Genomic DNA, 17743 nt, shown 5'->3' with positions numbered 1-17743 from the left:
CATTAAATGTGCAATCTAAGATTTATAAGAAAATACTTTTAAAAAACTTAAACTGTGGTAGAGAACTGGTGGAAAGGGTTACATTCATTTCTGACCACTGACTGCAAGCCGGGGTCCAAATGCCATTAGCAAGAACCACAATGTTCAAGAGTGGGGTCACTGAAAAGCCTATAGATACTGCTGGTAACTTTTCTAGCTCCATCTTTTTTGGGTTTTCCATAGGAATGCTCACGGGACTTGTCAATCAATGACCTGCTCTTGGACCACAGGGAGGGAAAGCAGTTAGGGCAAATATGGGCAGGGAGGAAGGTTGGGCAACTTGAGTAAGAGGCTTACATAATCTTGGAAGCCACCTGCCAAACTTTCTTTAGGTATAATCCTGCATGATACCAATGGCGACATTTCCTGGGGCTTGTTAGTGAGTAGTGTGTCTCTGGCACAAAGAGCAGTCTGTGTGGTACAAAGCTCAGGGTTGTTTAACATCGCCCATAAACATTAGTCGGAAATGCAACTGTTCTGTCACAATTTCCTCTGTCCTGGAGACTGTCAAACTTTCATGCACATCAGGATCAATTGTAGATCTGGTGGTGATGTAGAGTTGGAGTTGGTAGGCAGTGGGGACTCGATTCTGCTTCTAACAGTCACCCAGGTGCTGCTGCATGGACCTGAGGAGTGTGGTCCAGGGCATCCTGATAACCCACCCCTTAGCCATTAATTAGCCCACAGAGGCAGAGAGGGAACCTTCTAAGTCAGTCTCATTAGGCTCTTGCTTTAATCAAATGCTGAGAGGGGACCAGACTGATTGTTATGAACAACTTGAAGGTCAAACACTCACAATGATCGGCATATATACTGCCTCCCACGGAGCAGAAGACAAAACAGATTAAATAGCAAGGAGGCAAGCCGATCTTACACGCTATCTAACTAAAGGGAAGTGGAAGCCAGCTAGGTGTAGAATGTTACTCCTCAGGCTTCGGCTAAAGCGTTTTTAGACGGCATGCTTTCCCCTTATGAAGAAGTGGGTCCCAGATTCAAGCACAGCCCCAAAGAAGGTCACACACCTTTGCTGGGAGGAAAAGCAGAGGGCCTTGCCTGTGGCTTGCATCATTTTTCCTGCTCTGGTTTTATCTTGGAAGCCTTGGGATCGGAGAAATTTTCCCAGTTCGTTCTCTTCTTGAGACAAGACTGATGGAGAAAACAGGGAAAGGCGCTGAGAATGACTAGCATTTTTACGACAAAGAAAGTGAGAGAGACAAATCCCAAGGCCCTCTCTCTCCAGAGGCAAAGATTAGAGGAAATTAAATCCAAGTGGCAGGCTCCAAGGTGAGTCTCTCCACCTCCCCCACCCGGGCATTTAACTTCCATGCTCGTCTTCCTTTTACAATAGGAGATCAAATTCACTTGAATACATCTGTCAGTGAGTTTGGTGCCCTGTAATCAGAACCAGAAAATGACCTCTGTACTGAAAAGCGAGCCCATAATGTGCTGCTTCAAGTCGAAATGAAGGAGTTGGGTTTGTCACAGCTGACAGTGGGGACCTTTTGTGGCTGCCTCCCATTATCCTCTCCTGCTGACTTTTTGATCTCTGCAGTCTGAGTTACATTCCGTCCTTTGTAAAAGAACTCAAATTCCTCAACCACGATGAAGCAAGGTGGAGTTGGAAGTGGGGACTGAAGGTGGGTAGGCCATTGGGTTGACCATTTGGTAAATTTTAGAAATACAGAGCTGGAACCAAAACTGGATTGGTTGTGCTTAAACTTGGCTTTATTTTTAGAGACAGGTCCAGATGGGGGCAATTTAGTAGAACAGTGATTTGGCACATGCTGTCTACAGATTGATTGGTAGAAGATATAAAAAGTCAGGGAACTGTGTGATTCCTTTGATACTGCTCTTTATCTTCAGTAGTATAAGGTACATTCTCAGGAGGTCGCAAAGCGGCCACCAAAATGATCAGCATCATTATTTATAATAGTAACACTCTCCCTATTCCAGAGAGTGATTTTTTTTTAAAAAAAAAAACAGCATCCACAAAGCAGTCCCAAAGAGACCCAAACATTCTCCATCATCTGTTCCATAAACACAGGGCTTGGAAATTTAACCCAGGTCCCTGCGCTTGCAATAAAAGCACCCTACCATTGAGCAGCATGGCTGGTAATGATGTCGCTGAATGGTATGGTATATGGGCACCAGTAATGGACTGAGGCCAGAGAGGAATGGTGGGTGTCCTGCCCTGCCACGCTGCATTTACTTCCTTGAGACAGCTCTCTTACCAAACATGGAGTTAGGCTAGAAGTTAGTGAGCCCAGAAATCCTCCTGACTCCACCTCCCAACCTACCCCAGCTCTGGGGTAACCGGAGCACATGGGGGTATACCTAGCTTTCTGAGTGCTGAGATCCAAACTGAGGTCCTCTTGTTAATTTGTTTTCTTGCTTTGCTTGCAAAGCAATTATTTTACCCAATGAACCATCTTTTCAGCCCCAATCTTGGCATTCTGAGATGGCCTCAACTTCCCAGTCCTTATAGATCCCTCTGCCTCTTGCCTCCTGAATGCTGAGATTACAGGTGCACATATATATCCCATCTGTCTCTGTAACCACATCTGAAATGTCACTAGAATTCTTGTCCATTTTCAGGAGTCATCCAGACTGGGGCAAGAAGACCATGACTGAGAGATGGGAAAGGTGCCTATGAGGGACTTCCTATGAGGCAAGTGTTTTCTAAAGTCTCCCAAAGCAGAGAACAGTGTCCACTCCATCCATGCCGCCAGTGCCCAGGGACACGAGTGCCCTCATAAGGCCCACCTACACTGACACGGGGGGAATCACATGACACTTACCCTCATCAAGAATGAAGCTCTAACAGGACCCTGCTCACAGCCCTTGTCTCCTGAAGCCAGTTCTTCACACAGGGCATATGCAAGGTGTACTCAGTAAAACTGATCGGTTTCTCTTGTTGTCTGAAGGTTGATTTATTTCACCAACCCACCAGTCTCACCACACTTCAAGCTGTATCCTACTGTTAGTACCAACCTCTCCAACAACTACAGAAGGCTGAGTGGGAACCACGTGACTATGGCCCTTGTTCAGCAGTGCCCTGGAACTGCAGAAGGAAGTCCAGAGGCAGGAGAAGGGGCTTTAGTAAGCCCCCTTTTTCATGAGATAGATAATGCCCCTCCTCACACTTTTCTCCAAAAACCCAAATTCCCAGCATTGGGAAGCTAGAGGCAGGAGGGCTGAGAGACTGGAGAGATTCGGCCTCACAGATCCAAGTCCACTTAAAGGTTCCTTCTGACAAGTGGCCAGTCGCACTCTTTTTGGACAGCAGTGACTGTTGGGCTCATGTGTCTGCACCTGCTATGGTGGGCTCAGTGTCGTAGAGTGGTCTGCATCTGACTTCATCGAGCGATTCTGCCTTCACAGACTATACCACACTTTGTATTTCTCAGGTCAAGCAGAGAGTCTTATATTCATGGCACTAAATAAATGTTTGTGAAATGAACTAGCTGTCACTTTTGTCTTGTCACACGGCACACACTGTATTCCATTTAAAATGCTTGTTTGATATCCATGCGATACTTTCATGTAGCTTAGAAAAGTCTGTATGGTGCTTTTCAATGCCTTATGTATTGTCTCTTCATTGACTAATATGGGGTTCATTCATCTCTACCAAGAACCTTTTCCTTCCTATGGAGAGAGACTTCCCATTTTCATTTTTAAAAACAGCAGATTACTGTCACCTTTTTTACCTTAAAGACTCAAGTCACATAAAAATGAACACATTTAATTTGAGTCCCAAAGAAACCAATTCAGCGCACCTGAATGTGCACTTGGTGATATGATTCTCTCCTAAATAACCTATGTAGGTTGAAGACTTCAGGAATAATTTTTGGTCCCTTCATGCACTTGGGGATTAAACTTGGTGGCAAACATGTTTGACCTTCTGTGCTGGCCTGATTAATCGGCAGAGCTTCCAAGAGAGCTTGAGCTCTGTCAGAGTCAAACACGGATTGTCCCCAGACAAGATGGTCATTCCCATGCAACATGTATATTAGAAAATTCAAAGTCTGCACTCGTTCAAAAGATTCAATTAACTAGGTCATAAAATTTCAAATAAAAACTCACTAACATTTACTTGCTGGTTATATTTTCAGATGCGTCCTTGAAAGATAAGAAGCAAATGAAGAACTATGAAAACATTTCCCATAACAGTGTTAATCAACGGTTCAGACTAACAGCTGATCATGCAGTGAGGAAGGAGACAGAGGTTATCCCCAACCCTCCAGAGCTCAGATTCAAGTGGCGGGTGACAGAAAATGAAGCACACATAATCACAGACACAAGACACAAAAGGAAACATGCCAGAGAAACTGAGCAAGGCAGTGACTGCTTTAGACTGGGTCGTGAGGAAGGTTCTAGCAACTGCTGAACTCTGAGTGACAAGAGGAGGCATTCTTGGTGTTATTAGGGCAATGACACTCCGAGCAGAGGAACACACTGAGAGCCAAAGGCCTCCTGTTGCCTGGGAGGCAAAGGAAATGGAGCCTAGGGGATAAGGTAGGACTCGATGTTTTCTAATTTTATAAACTGTGATAAGTTTGTCTGCAGAGCTTTAAAGCAATTAGCAATATGATCCAACCTATAATTTCTTAACTCTATGAAAATAATGGTACACTTAGCCGGGAGGTGGTGGTGCACGCCTTTAAACCCAGCACTAGGGAGGCAGAGGCAGGCGGATCTCTGAGTTCGAGGCCAGCCTGGTCTACAAGAGCTAGTTCCAGGACAGGAACTAAAAGCTACGGAGAAACCCTGTCTCGAAAATCCAAAATAATAATAATAATAATAGTAATAATAATACACTTAAAAATACCAACAGTATGCAGAATTGATACACCCTTCCCCAGCTTCTCCTCTCATTTTCTGTACATTATTATGGACTCGAGGTTCAGAAAATTAATATAGACACATTCTATCAACTAAAGTACAGTCCTTATTTGGACTTTTACCAGATTTTCCATGATTGTTCTTTTTCTGTTCCAGACTTTAGCCCTGGATCCCACATAGTAGTGAGGTATTGGGTCTCCGCCTTCTTCAAGTTCTGACTGCTCCTCGGCTTTCTTGCATTTTAAGACTTTGACACCTTCTAAGAGTAGCCCAGAGTTACAAGAGGAAAGCTCAGTTGAGGAGTTGCCTCCATCGGACTGGCCTAAGGGAGCATAGCTGTGACCAGTAGGTATTGTGGAAGGATCAAGCCTGCTCCAGGGTTGTAGGAGAAAGATGGCTGAGCAAAAGCCTAAGCGAGAGCAAGGCAGTACGCAGCATCTTCCCATGGTCTGTGTCTCAGTTCCTGCCTCCACGCTGTACCCTGACTCCCCTTCATGACAGACTGTCGGCTGTAAGATGAGATAAACCCTTTCTTTCCCAAGTTGCTTTTGGTCACACCAATTTTCACAGCAACAGAATCCAAACCAGAGGCAAAAGGGTTTATTTTATCTTTCAGTTTACATCAATCCATCTGTCTACCTGTCCATCTATCTCCATACAGGTATAACCTGTACTTAATATTTATTATGATTTATAGTTTATTACTGTCATTTATCTTGTTGTGTGAATTGGCAGTGGCTTTGTCTACATAAGTCTTACTTCTGTGCCCCTTAATTCTCCATCCTTTCTCAAGGACAATTTAGATTCTGGCACTACGAGGCATTCCAGACTCACCTTCAATTTCCCTGAAATCAGTCACTTCCCCAAAGGTGTGGAAAAAGTATTTCGAAAACAAGATCTGAATGTTAGGTGCACTCAGTGCTTGGTGCTTCCAGATGCTGCGAGGCATCTGGATATAAAGATATAAACACACTGCCCCTGGCACACGTGTTAATCTGTGTTCTTTTCTGTGTACATCTATCTGCACAGGTTAACAGTCATGAATTCACCTGCTCCCTGTGTTTGCTGTATAGCACCTTACTCCTTGACCTTTAACTTCATTTTATACAGGTTCTCAACTATACTACATTTAGTTGTTTAATCTCATATACATAAAGTAGTTTTAGAATTGCTGGTCCACTTAGTTAAGATCAATAAATTAATTATCTGCTCCAGTTTTTGTGTGTATTTTTTTTGTGTGTGTTGCTCCTTACTCCCCTCTTAAAGATACTGTCTTTTCAGTTGTTGAAGCTAATTTTCTTCTTTCTTATCCAGCCAGCCCAGCGATGCTATCTGCAGTTCATTAGATACTGTCTCTATTCCACTTTACCCACCCCCCGCCATGTTCTGGTTTAGGGATTTTGTGAGAGTGTAAAATGTCACTATGGTTTTAAAAGTCAGAATTACTGTGCACCTTGCTGAGGTAAAGCTATGCCCTCACCTCCCGCGCCCTGCTCTTACCCCTCCCTGCCTCCACTTTCTTTCTCATGAACTCCATTTCTGCTCAAAGGGGATCTAATTCCTTTCACTGGGATTTATCTTTCCAGGATTTCTTCAGCATAGTGTGCATGCTGATAATTAATTTATTGATCTTAATTAAATAATGCATAACGGAACTGTTAAAGTGAGGGTGTTGTCTTTGCAGCTGCCATAGAAAAGAAATACAGCAAATCTCTGTGAACTGACATGAGGCGATTTCTAAGATAACATTTAAAAAGCAAGCAAGCACAGATACATATAGCATGGTACAAGCTGTTCAAGAAAAGGGAGATTAATAAAATGTAAGTGTGTAAAAAGAAGGAAACATGCTTATGATACGATACACTAAGGCAAAATAGCCTGCTCTTTCTCACTATTTGCTCAATATCATACTTAAGTCATACTTACAACATATTCTCTTTTGGTAGAGTACAATTGCTTTAGACAAGTCCAAACAGGTTCTCTGAACTGAATGGAATAACTGCAATAAAACACAATAAAATGCTGTGAAACACGCAACAGAGCAAGTAAAATACACATTGAATAAAACCACAATACTCCATTTCCTGCTAGAAGCAAGACCCCCAAAAGTCTATTTGATGTCATATGTACTGACGCATATAGTGACCAATGGCCTGATGTCACATGTAGTGACACATGCAGTGACCAATGACCTGATGTCACATGTAGTGAAGCACACAGTGACCAATGGCCTGATGTCACATGTAGTGACACATACAGTGACCAGTGGCCTGATGTCACATGTAGTGACACATACAGTGACCAGTGGCCTGATGTCACATGTACTGACACATACAGTGACCAGTGGCCTGATGTCACATGTAGTGACACATACAGTGACCAATGGCCTGATGTCACATGTAGTGACACATACAGTGACCAATGGCCTGATGTCACACGAAGTGACATCCACAGTGACCAATGGCTTAATGTCACATGTAGTGACACATACAGTGACCAATGGCCTGATGTCACATGTAGTGACACATACAGTGACCAATGGCCTGATGTCACATGTAGTGACGCACACAGTGACCAACGGCCTGATGTCACATATAGTGACGCATACAGTGACCAATGACCTGATGTCACATGTAGTGAAGCACACAGTGACCAGTGGACTGATGTCACATGTAGTGACACATACAGTGACCAGTGGCCTGATGTCACATGTAGTAAAGCACACAGTGACCAACGGCCTGATGTCACATGTAGTGACGCACACAGTGACCAACGGCCTAAAATCTGTGATCACTGAACCTGACCATCTCTTCTATTTAAGTTATTCCCTCGAGACTCTTGGAATAACAGATGAAAAACAAAACATAAAAGTAGGGCCCAGTATAGAGCTTGGTACACCAGAGACCCAGCATTCATTCTAGCCTAGTGTGTTATCTTTAACACTTACTGTCCTTGTCAAAATGGAGCTTCTTCAGGCTAAGCATTATACTCAAAAGATGACAGTAAGTTATTTTATGATCCTAATAGATTTTACGGCATGTGTAAGCAACTGGATAAAGCAAACACAAATCAATTGGAAGAATTCTGTCTATTTAGAACACATCTGTTAAAATGTTATCACGCTAAAAGCAAACGTTAACACCTACCTGCTAGGAATATCACAAAATACAGTGAGGCAACCTCATGCCACACTAGGGCCATGCTGAAGAACCCTAGGGAGAAGGCAGGAGAGCTGTACTGAAGGATCTAACTAGATTTGAATTCATGGCCGTTGTGATGGCTAATGTTGGGTGTCTACTTGATTACATCTGGAATCAATTAAAACCAAAACGGTTGGGCACACCTGTGAGAGATTTTCTTGATTGGATCATGTGCCGTGGGAAGACCCACCCCAAACCTGGGCCACACCTTCTGGTGGCAGCCCACATAAAAGGACAGGGAAGAAGGCAATTGTTGCCTTTTCCCAGCTTGTTCTCACCTCACCGGCAGGTTCATCTACACTACACTGGAGCACGCCTTTGCCGTTGGAGAACCTACTTCTCCAGGACCCTAACATAGACTCAAGGCCAGCTGACACATCCAGCTGTGAGCCGGACAGCCACTGACAGTCTTTCCTTTGTTGGACGAGCCAGATCACAGAAAGTCACTCCAATAAATCCCCCTTTTAACATATGTTCTGTCTACTAGTTCTGTCCCTTTAGGGAACCCCAACTAACCGCCTTGGTCTTTCCTTCAGAAACAGATCACTCAAGAATAATAGATGTTTTGCTTTGGAGAGCGAATGTCTCCCCAGAGCCTGTGGGAAGTGGTAGGACCTTTAAGAAGAGCTTAGGGGACGGAAGTGAGGTCACGGAGGACATGCCCTCAAAGGGGTGTTAGGACCTCAGCCTTCTCTCTATTTCCAGGCTATTAGAAGGCAAACATGATGCTTCCGCCTGGCGTTCCTGTCATGATAAAGCTGCCTCATGACATCACTGAAAGCAAAGGGGATGAGTAATCTTGAGCCAAAAATAACCTTGTTTCTCCTTTCCACTCACAATAGCAGTGGAGTAACAGAAAGCTGACTAATATCACAGACTTCATACTTCTCAAAGCCCTGTCCGTGGACTCAGGGACCATGACAGGTATCAGTTACAAAAGGGGATAAACATCTTGTCTCCATGGAGTCACTCCTCTTCGTATATAGTTTATTGGCCATGCCAATGTAAAAATATATCTTGGTAATCATAAAGTACTTACAATATTTGAGTGAAAAACCTATGATCTCTTTATATTATATATGGCTGAATTAGCTAACAAAATTAATGAATAAATTTAAAATGATTAAAATTCATTCTTAAGAATGTTTAATAAAATAAAGTTTATTTTATTCTATTAATGAAGAAACAAATTTACTTATTTATTAAATTACATCTTCAATCTGTTTGGGGGGAGGAGTCTTTCCCCATTTAAAAACAAATCAGAAAACCATCAGAATTTGCTCCTTTGCAGACTCCTGACATCAGTGTTCTGGGCCACAAACCACCGAAGTAAGAGCAAATATGTTCAGATTCCATAGGAGAAACGATATGGTCCGTTGTTACTGCTGACCTTTTAGAGCCAAGAGATTAGTCAGGTGCAATAAAAGGCCCAGCTTGGGAATGTTCAGTTCTGTGAGTTTTGACAATTGTATTCACTTGTGAATCACACTCAAACCAAGCATTTCTATCATCAAAACAGTCCCTTCTGCCCTGGCAGCTACTAAAAGACCAATCCTGAAAATATTTATATATTAGCTTTTCAATGCATTAGAACCACTATATTTCTTTATTTATCTGGATTTTTTGAGAAGGAGTTTCTTTGTGTAGCTTTGAAGCCTGGTCTACAGAGCGAGTTCTACTCAAGAGATCCTCCTGCTTCTGCCTCCTGAGTTCTGGGATTAAGGGTGTGTGCCACCACCTTCTGGCTATATTTATTAATTTGATATTTGGATGTGTATAAGTAGGCTGGAGGTCAATGTTGCTATTTTCCTTCGTGGCAAACCACCTTATTTTTAAATTTTATTTAACTTGTAATTATCAGTGTGTGTGTGTGTGTGTGTGTGTGTGTGTGTGAGAAAGAGACAGAGAGAGAGAGCATGTGTGCTTTGTGTGCTTTGTGTGTGAATGTGTGTGAATGTATCACACTGTGCAGTAGAGATCAGAAAACTATTTCCAGCAGTCAGTTCTCTCCTTCTGCAGTGGGTTCTGGGGATCAAAATTCAGCTGTCAAGATTGTCCAGCGAAAACTCGGACTCACTGAACCATCACAATGGCCCACACAAGGACTCTTACTGACTCGCTGGCCAGCAAGCCCCCAGTATCTAACTGCTTCTGCCTGCCTTTACCACCATGTCCTTCTTCTTCTTCTTCTTCTTCTTCTTCTTCTTCTTCTTCTTCTTCTTCTTCTTCTTCTTCTTCTTCTTCTTCTTCTTCTTCTTCTTCTTTTCTTCTTCTTCTTCTTCTTCTTCTTCTTCTTCTTCTTCTTCTTCGTCTTTTTTTTTTTTTTTTTTTTTTTTGGAATTTTTGAGACAGGGTTTCTCCATAGCTTTTGGTTCCTGTCCTGGCACTAGCTCTTGTAGACCAGGCTGGCCTCGAACTCACAGAGATCCGCCTGCCTCTGCCTCCCGAGTGCTGGGATTAAAGGTGTGCGCCACCACCGCCCGGCCCATGTCCTGCTTCTACACGAGTTCCGGAGATCCAAACTCAGGCCATTGTGCTTGCTTACATATCAAACACTTCCCCAGCTCTTCATCCATCAAGAAAGCTTGGTATGGGTACAGATGTTCTGGGGCCAGCAGAGCAAACTAGCCTTCTGCAGGTAATTCAGTGTGAGAACACTCCATAATACTTTGCATGTCATTCTCATGTTCTACTTAGGGACCCATTTTCTCTATTAACATTCATAACTACATTAGTACTTTTGTGACAGAAATCCCTTTGGTGAACAAAACACTAAGTCACGAGCCAAATACTGTGGATGCATGAACTAAAACAGTGGCTGTTTAGATGAAAGTATAGTTATTTAAAAAAAATGCTACTGCAAAAACTTCCACATAAATGTAGTGTTTAAGAGAGTAGAAAATTAAATTAAATATTAAATTACAATATCTTTGAAACAGGGTCTAGCTGTGAAGCACAAATTGGCAATCCTTCTGCTTCAACCTCCAGAGTGCTGGGATTTCCAAGCTTAACTTTTTTGGAAAATGCTTATACTTACTAACTTGCTAAAAAAAAAAAAATCTATGAGACATGAAAAACATATACAACTTAGAATGGTTTAAACTGTATTTATGATACAAATACCAGAAAAGACACTTCTTCTCTCTACTCTGTTCCATGGTACAATCTCTCCTGAAACAGCACCCAATCAGCTTCAATTTCACAATTTCCAGTGACAGGAGAGAAAGGGTTAAGGGCTGATACTGTTTGTCCTAATATAGAGTGACTATTTACACAGTCATTCATTTGGAAACTGTGCCTGGGACAGGTTGGGGACACAGTGGTGATTAATGCGGACATGGAATTTGACCTCCTAATGGAGAAAAGGTACGCAAACAAACTTACACCTGAGGTTTTCCCGTGGCCCGTGCATCCGAAGGGTTTAGTTCTAGACTGCCTGTTTACCCTCCATAGGGATTTCTGCTGCAGAAATGTGTACTCTGAGCAAAATGAAGCTGGGCCATATGGTAGTGAACAGCTGTTCCGTGGGTAGATAGCCGGGGACTTTAAACAGCGCGGTGAGGTAAGGCTTTTCAAAGTGACTTTTAGGCTGTGAGAACTGAGAATGAGTCAGTCAAGGAAAGACGTAGGGGAACGAGTCCAGGCAGACCACGGAACTGCTTTGACAAGTCTGAACTAGCTGGTTGTATTCAGAGATCTGAGGAAAAGTCATAATGACTGGAGATTGGTAGAGAAAAAAAAAGATCCAGGGGAGGGAAGCAGAGGTCAGGTATGTCAGGAACATTCAGAAAGTGGATTGCCAGGATGATAAGCACTCAAAAAATTATTGCTATCACTTAAATTACACTCAATTCAACCCTCAGAATAGCTGGGACAAGGAAGCACTCTTGTTGCAGGGGCAAAAGTGTCTCATATCCCACTGTGCAGGGCATCTCAAAGACAGTCCATCTCTCATTAGCCTAAACTTAGAAAGTCTGGCCTGGGTCTGTTTCTGCCCTGTTTCATAATATGGGTTCACTCCTCTTCCATACAAAGACATTCCTCTGAACTGACAGCTACATGATGTCCCCTTAGCCCTTGGCGACAACTTAACCACCCTCTAGCAAAGGCTTTGAATCTTCAGCTTTTAACTGCAGTCTCACGAACATTCAGCTCATTAACTTTAGCCACCATATTAAATGTAAGAGATTCTATTGACTATCATCCATGGGACATATTTTTCCTCTGTGGCCTGCCACTCAGTACTGATGCTTGTTTTCAAAATATAATAAAAATGACAGGCAAAAATGTTCAGCAGGAAAACGATTCAGCAGGCCTTCAACTCAAACTCATGCAATAGACCAACCACGGCACAAGTTTTTCTCTGTCCACCAACCAACTCCCAAATAACGACATACAGACTTAATATTAATTACCAAAATTTAGCCTTAGCTTAGGCTTGTCCCACTTGCTCTGACAACTTAAATTAATCCATATTTTTATTAATCTACATTTTACCACATGACTTTTACCTTTATCCCATTCTGTGTGTCCCACTTGTTCCATGTTGTCATCTCTGCCTTTCTTTTCTTTTTTTTTTTAAGATGTATTTATTTATTATATATACAATGGTCTGCCTGCATGTGTCCCTGAAGACAGAAGTTGGCACCAGATCTTATTACTGGGGGTTGTGAGCTACCATATAGTTGCTGGAAATTGAACTCGGGACCTCTGGAAGAGCAGTCAATGCTCTTAACCACTGAATCATCTCTCCAGCCCTCATCTCTGCCTTTCTTGTTCCTAGTGTCCTCTCTGTCCCCGGAAGTTCTGCCTAACCTCTTCCTGCTAACTATTAGCCATTCAGATCTTCACTAAATAAAGAGAAGACATCTTGGCAAAGACACATCCTCACAGTGTAAACAAAAATTCCACAACACAACTGAATATTAAATTGTTTGCTACATGGTTAATGCATTCTAGAATTTTCCATGGCTTAGTAACAACCTTTCTAGACTCTATAAGTCATTTTGTTTGTCATTGACTAAACATTTGCCTGGTATTAATGTTTAATTCTAGTTCCTCAGATATAAGGAGCAGATTTTTAATTGTGTTTAATACTTCAACAAACACTTCCTTGAATTTACCACACACTGTGCATTCCAATACAGTGCTTGAAAACACATTAAAAGAGGTATGCTAGGGTCAGAATTTGTAGATTGAAAATATGCTAGGATTGAGCTGATCTGATCCTAGATTTCCCTCACTGTCTAACGTGAGCAAATTAAGACCACCTAGCAAGTTTGCTCTAAGGTTTTGACTCTTGCAAGGCCGCTTTGCTGGGCCCAAGGGCTCTGAAAAGCTTACCTCCAGCTTGGCATCCAGGTCTGCATCAGAGGCAACAACATGCTCATCTTCCTTCTTCCCTGTTGCCTTGATAAAGGCCTGCTTCGTTTCCCAATATTTCTGTTGCATCTTATTGACAACTGACTTATCTTGAGAAAACCGGTCCTGCAGTTCCCAGGAATAACTGCTAAAAACAGTAGAGAGTTATCTTACTCATGGCTTTTAAAAGTATTAAGATACTACAATATGAAGTATTTTAGCTAGATATGACAATTTTCTCATGTACATTTACATTACTGATAAACACAAAAATGACCTCTGTTCTTATGGGATTATTATACCATGGAAGTCAGTTAATTCTTTCTAACTTACTCTACAATTTTAAAAGTTAGAGTGAGAAAATTCTGAATCTTAAGAAAATCAAGAAATTGAACATCAAAAAGAATATATATGTGTATTTTGGGTTGGGCACACATTCCTTTTGGAGGTAGAAAGAGTGAGGCCAAGGAAGCCAGTAACTAGTTCAGAACAGCCCCATGAGTGAGAGATAAGGATAGACAGCAGCACATCTCTCCACGCCTCCATTATGCCACAGTGGGGTGACAGCAGAATGGTAGATAAGCAGCTGAAAAATAGCATGTCTAAAATCTGCTACAGAGGCATCTAAAACTGTCAGGCTCGGAGTCAGGGAGAAGAATGGTGGCTGAGTCTGGGGGAAGGGAAATGTGGGGAATGGCTAACCCAGTCATAAGGTTACAGTTATGCTAAAAGGAGTAAGTTCTGGAGATTTGCTACCACTGGATACAGTTAACAATCAGAATTGTGCACTTTAAACGCTATTAAGAGTGTAGATTTATTATTAATTGTTCTTACAACAATAAAGCAAAAGAATAAACTCTACAGTGTTAGGGATTTCTGGGTACTGAAACACTAAATTATTCAACATAAATGCTTAAGATATAGACAGAAAGTCATTTCTTAGGAACACTGTAATGAGAAGCCAATAAAAATATATAAAGAAGAAATTAGGAAGACAATTGAGAATGATATCGAATTCCATAAGAGTGATCAGAGGACCCCCAATACTGCGAGGAGGTTTGTTCTTGGTGCTCTATCCCTCCTCCCTGGTGTTCCATCCCTCCTCCTTGGTGTTCCATCCCTCCCCTTTGCTCTGTCTACATCCTTCTTGGTTCAGTTCCTGCTACAAAAGCTCAACAAATCCTCCTTCCTCCCATCCTAGTCCATCACCACTCTAGATGTGCCAAGCTGACATTCTAAAGCAGGATTGGCTCAGTAATATTGTAGCAAAACGTGGTATCTCAAACTTGATGATTTACACTCTTCATTTGTAAGCCCATTATGCTTGCTTACAAGGTCAATTTGCATGTTTAGTTTCAGAAAGCCAGGAAATCTGTCTGATGTTGTCCTTAATGATAACTATTTTGTTAAAGGAGGTAGGATTATGTGAGAGTGTTATTACTATCTTTATTACCTCAGAGATTTATTTTGGTTTCATATTAGAGAAAATAAGATAAAAGAGTTATATCATATATGAAAAAGATGACAATTCTATATAATGTGCACATTAAAAGATTGGAAGGATCTAGCCCAAATAGATTATTTCAGGGAAATGAGATTCTGAAAAAATGAGGTATTGGATGGACTTTGTATTGGAGGATCTTTTATTTTTTTCATCCATAATTATATTTCAACAGAAAAAAGTCCCACGGAGTAAAAAAAAAATCAGGAGTGCTTTAGAAATCTAGTAAGCACATATACCCATCATTTAACAAATGGGAACCTTGGGTTTCAAAATGCTAACGATCTTGCTCGAAGTCACAGAGAATGAAAAGCGAGACCTTTCAGTGTATCTGCAGCAAGCAGAGCTGTGAAAGGGGCTACCTACATCTTGGGGCTTTCTGCTCCCTAAAGGAGTGAGGACTGAGAATTCCAGGACATGGCAGTCACTGTAGTGGTGCCAAGGTGAGCCAGCTCAGGGACATCATGAGGCAAGATGAAATGAATATAATAACAGTCTGACAACTGTTGGATGCATGCTCAATGACAATGCTCAAGAATAACCTTAGCCATTTATTAATTTTTTTTAAATTTGTATTTTAAGATATGCAAAAATTCTTTTGAAGTTTAAAAGTTGACATTACAGAGGGCTTTGGGCCTGATAATTTTCTTGGTGAGAAGGGAAGGATTAAAAGTATACTTCATATAACTTTTAACACATGAAAATAAAACTATTATATATTTTATGACACAAATTAAAGAAGGTGGAACGTGACAACATTCTCGTTGTTTGGTGGGTGGCAGCTTCACTGTGCTAAGAAACATCAAGAAAAGAACTTCTACGAGGCATATATGTTGCTTAGATGTATTACGGGCACATGCATGACAGGGCTATCATGAGTGCCAAGTCTAACTATGCTTAGTTTCTGAATGTTCACAAACGATGAAGTCGTGTCTACAATAACCCTGATCGAGCAATAGTGCTTGATTGTATACTCCTCGGGCACCCCACATAACTTCACATTGGGCCTCCAACAGTGGAAGCTATAAACAAGACGAGCAAAAACGCATCGAGTTATTAGGGTATATGAGATGGTGGTAAGAAAAATTACCCTTAGACTCCTAAGAGCAGATGTATACCCAAGAGAATTTCTTAGCAAATACAAGTGACCTGAGTATTTGCAAGACTTCTGTTGCTTGGTTTTTATGCCACATTGATCACAGAGAGTAAACCAGGCTACACTCACATCAGAAAGTAGACAGGTGGTTATTTCTTGCTAAAATCTCCTTACCATCCCATTTTATCCTCATTTATTAAGCATTAACTGTATAATTTCCACTTATCATCCTCCAATGGAAAAACAGGCAACAGATTCCTTACCATTTGTGTCCTGACATGCTTCTTTTTCTACTGTTGATTTGAGAAGGGGCAGAGAAAAATCAAGATGTGATATGTTATATTAATCCTGAAATAAAACAAATGCATTGTTATACACTATGCAACAACTATGCACTAATTCAACACATGATGTGTTTTCAGTCTAGCCCAGATCTAGTTGCATGATAAGGGTCAAATACTGTTCTACAATAATACCAGGTATTGGTGTTAAAATGGCTTAGCTGAGTAACACTGGAGCGAATAGCCCAAATAAAGCTTTAGGAAAAGAACAGGTAGGTGCAATAGGATCAAGAACCCATTGCCATTGTTCTTCAGTTCTCAGTAGTCCTTATTGTCCATTATGTTCAGCGAGACCGGTTTTGTCCCATGCTTAGTTCCCAATAGAACATCCCCATTGCCTCAGTGTGTGGGTGCACCCCTCGCAGTCCTGAGTTCCTTGCTCGTGCTCACTCTCCTTCTGCTCCTACTTTGGATCGTGAGACTTCAGAGAAACCTGCTTGCTCTTTGGGCTGAGGAGGAAGGAAGACTTGATTGGGGGAGGGGGAGGGAATGGGAGGTGGTGGCGGGGAAGAGGCAGAAATCTTTAATAATTAAATAAATTAATTAATAAATAAAAAAAAGAACAGGTAGGATAATGATAAAAAACAAGCAGGGTTTGTAAGACTATATCAAATATGTTGACATTTATATAAAGCTTAAAATACATGAAATAATGCTATATATCATCTACACGACCAATATTGTGTAATTTATTTTAAAAGCCATTCTTCAAAGACTTTAGTGTTCATATTTTTTATAAAACATACAGCTGTTTGAAAAGAAACAATCAGCAACAAATAAATGGGTCCAACTGTGGTGAGGCCAGAGTGCAGACTATGGACCTACACCAACTGTGCATGTTAAAATGTTACCATCACAATGCTTAAAACAGCTACTTAGCATGTTCGCGTGTGTGAATGCATATGCCATGGTGCTTACATAGAGATCAGAGGACACTGAGGGTAAAGTTTGTGCTTGTACCATCTGGGTTCTGTGGATCTACCTCAGGTTCTTAGGTTGGTGATCACAGCCATAATCTGCTGAGCCATCTCACTGGTCCAGTCTTATTGCCCTCTTTTACATAATTTTAAATTAACTTTACTTTAACTGATACAAAAATTATACATTCTAATGGAGCACTATGCTCTTCTGGTATAAAGAATTTGCTAGAAATGATGACCTCTTTGTTCCAGGCAGCAGAAACCGGTAGGGAGGCTGCAGGATATGGTTTGAGAGCTGCACAGTGCTCTCAAGTATGCATGGAGCATCCTCAATGTTTAAGACACATGATGAGTATAAGTATCTTCTTAGTATTTCATACTCAAGATCTTAGGGAGATAAATCAGAACATTTCAAAAACAAAAGACAAAAAATTTAAAAACCC

The 17743-nt window shown here is 41.4% G+C and overlaps 1 protein-coding gene across 14 annotated transcripts in view; it reads right to left on the bottom strand.

Annotated features, from left to right (window-relative positions):
- Positions 1–17743, bottom strand: part of Ica1 (islet cell autoantigen 1) — a 141494-nt gene that overhangs the window by 105166 nt on the left and 18585 nt on the right. For 5 of the 14 annotated variants that reach the window (XM_057763510.1, XM_057763505.1, XM_057763536.1 and 2 more), the window contains 4 exons: positions 16303–16387; positions 13425–13590; positions 6808–6880; positions 1062–1185 (listed from right to left, as the gene is read on the bottom strand). In XM_057763510.1, coding sequence (XP_057619493.1) covers positions 1062–1185; positions 6808–6880; positions 13425–13590; positions 16303–16319 — 380 coding nt within the window. In that variant the 5' untranslated portion in view covers positions 16320–16387. The remainder of the gene's footprint in view (positions 1–1061; positions 1186–6807; positions 6881–13424; positions 13591–16302; positions 16388–17743) is intronic. The other 9 variants (XM_057763559.1, XM_057763550.1, XM_057763606.1 and 6 more) reach the window with 3 other exon arrangements.

This window comes from Chionomys nivalis, chromosome 1 (assembly GCF_950005125.1).
Source record: "Chionomys nivalis chromosome 1, mChiNiv1.1, whole genome shotgun sequence".
Lineage (NCBI taxonomy): Eukaryota > Metazoa > Chordata > Mammalia > Rodentia > Cricetidae > Chionomys > Chionomys nivalis.
The sequence above is the reverse complement of the archived record's forward strand: the minus strand, read 5'-3'. Positions and strand labels throughout refer to the sequence as shown.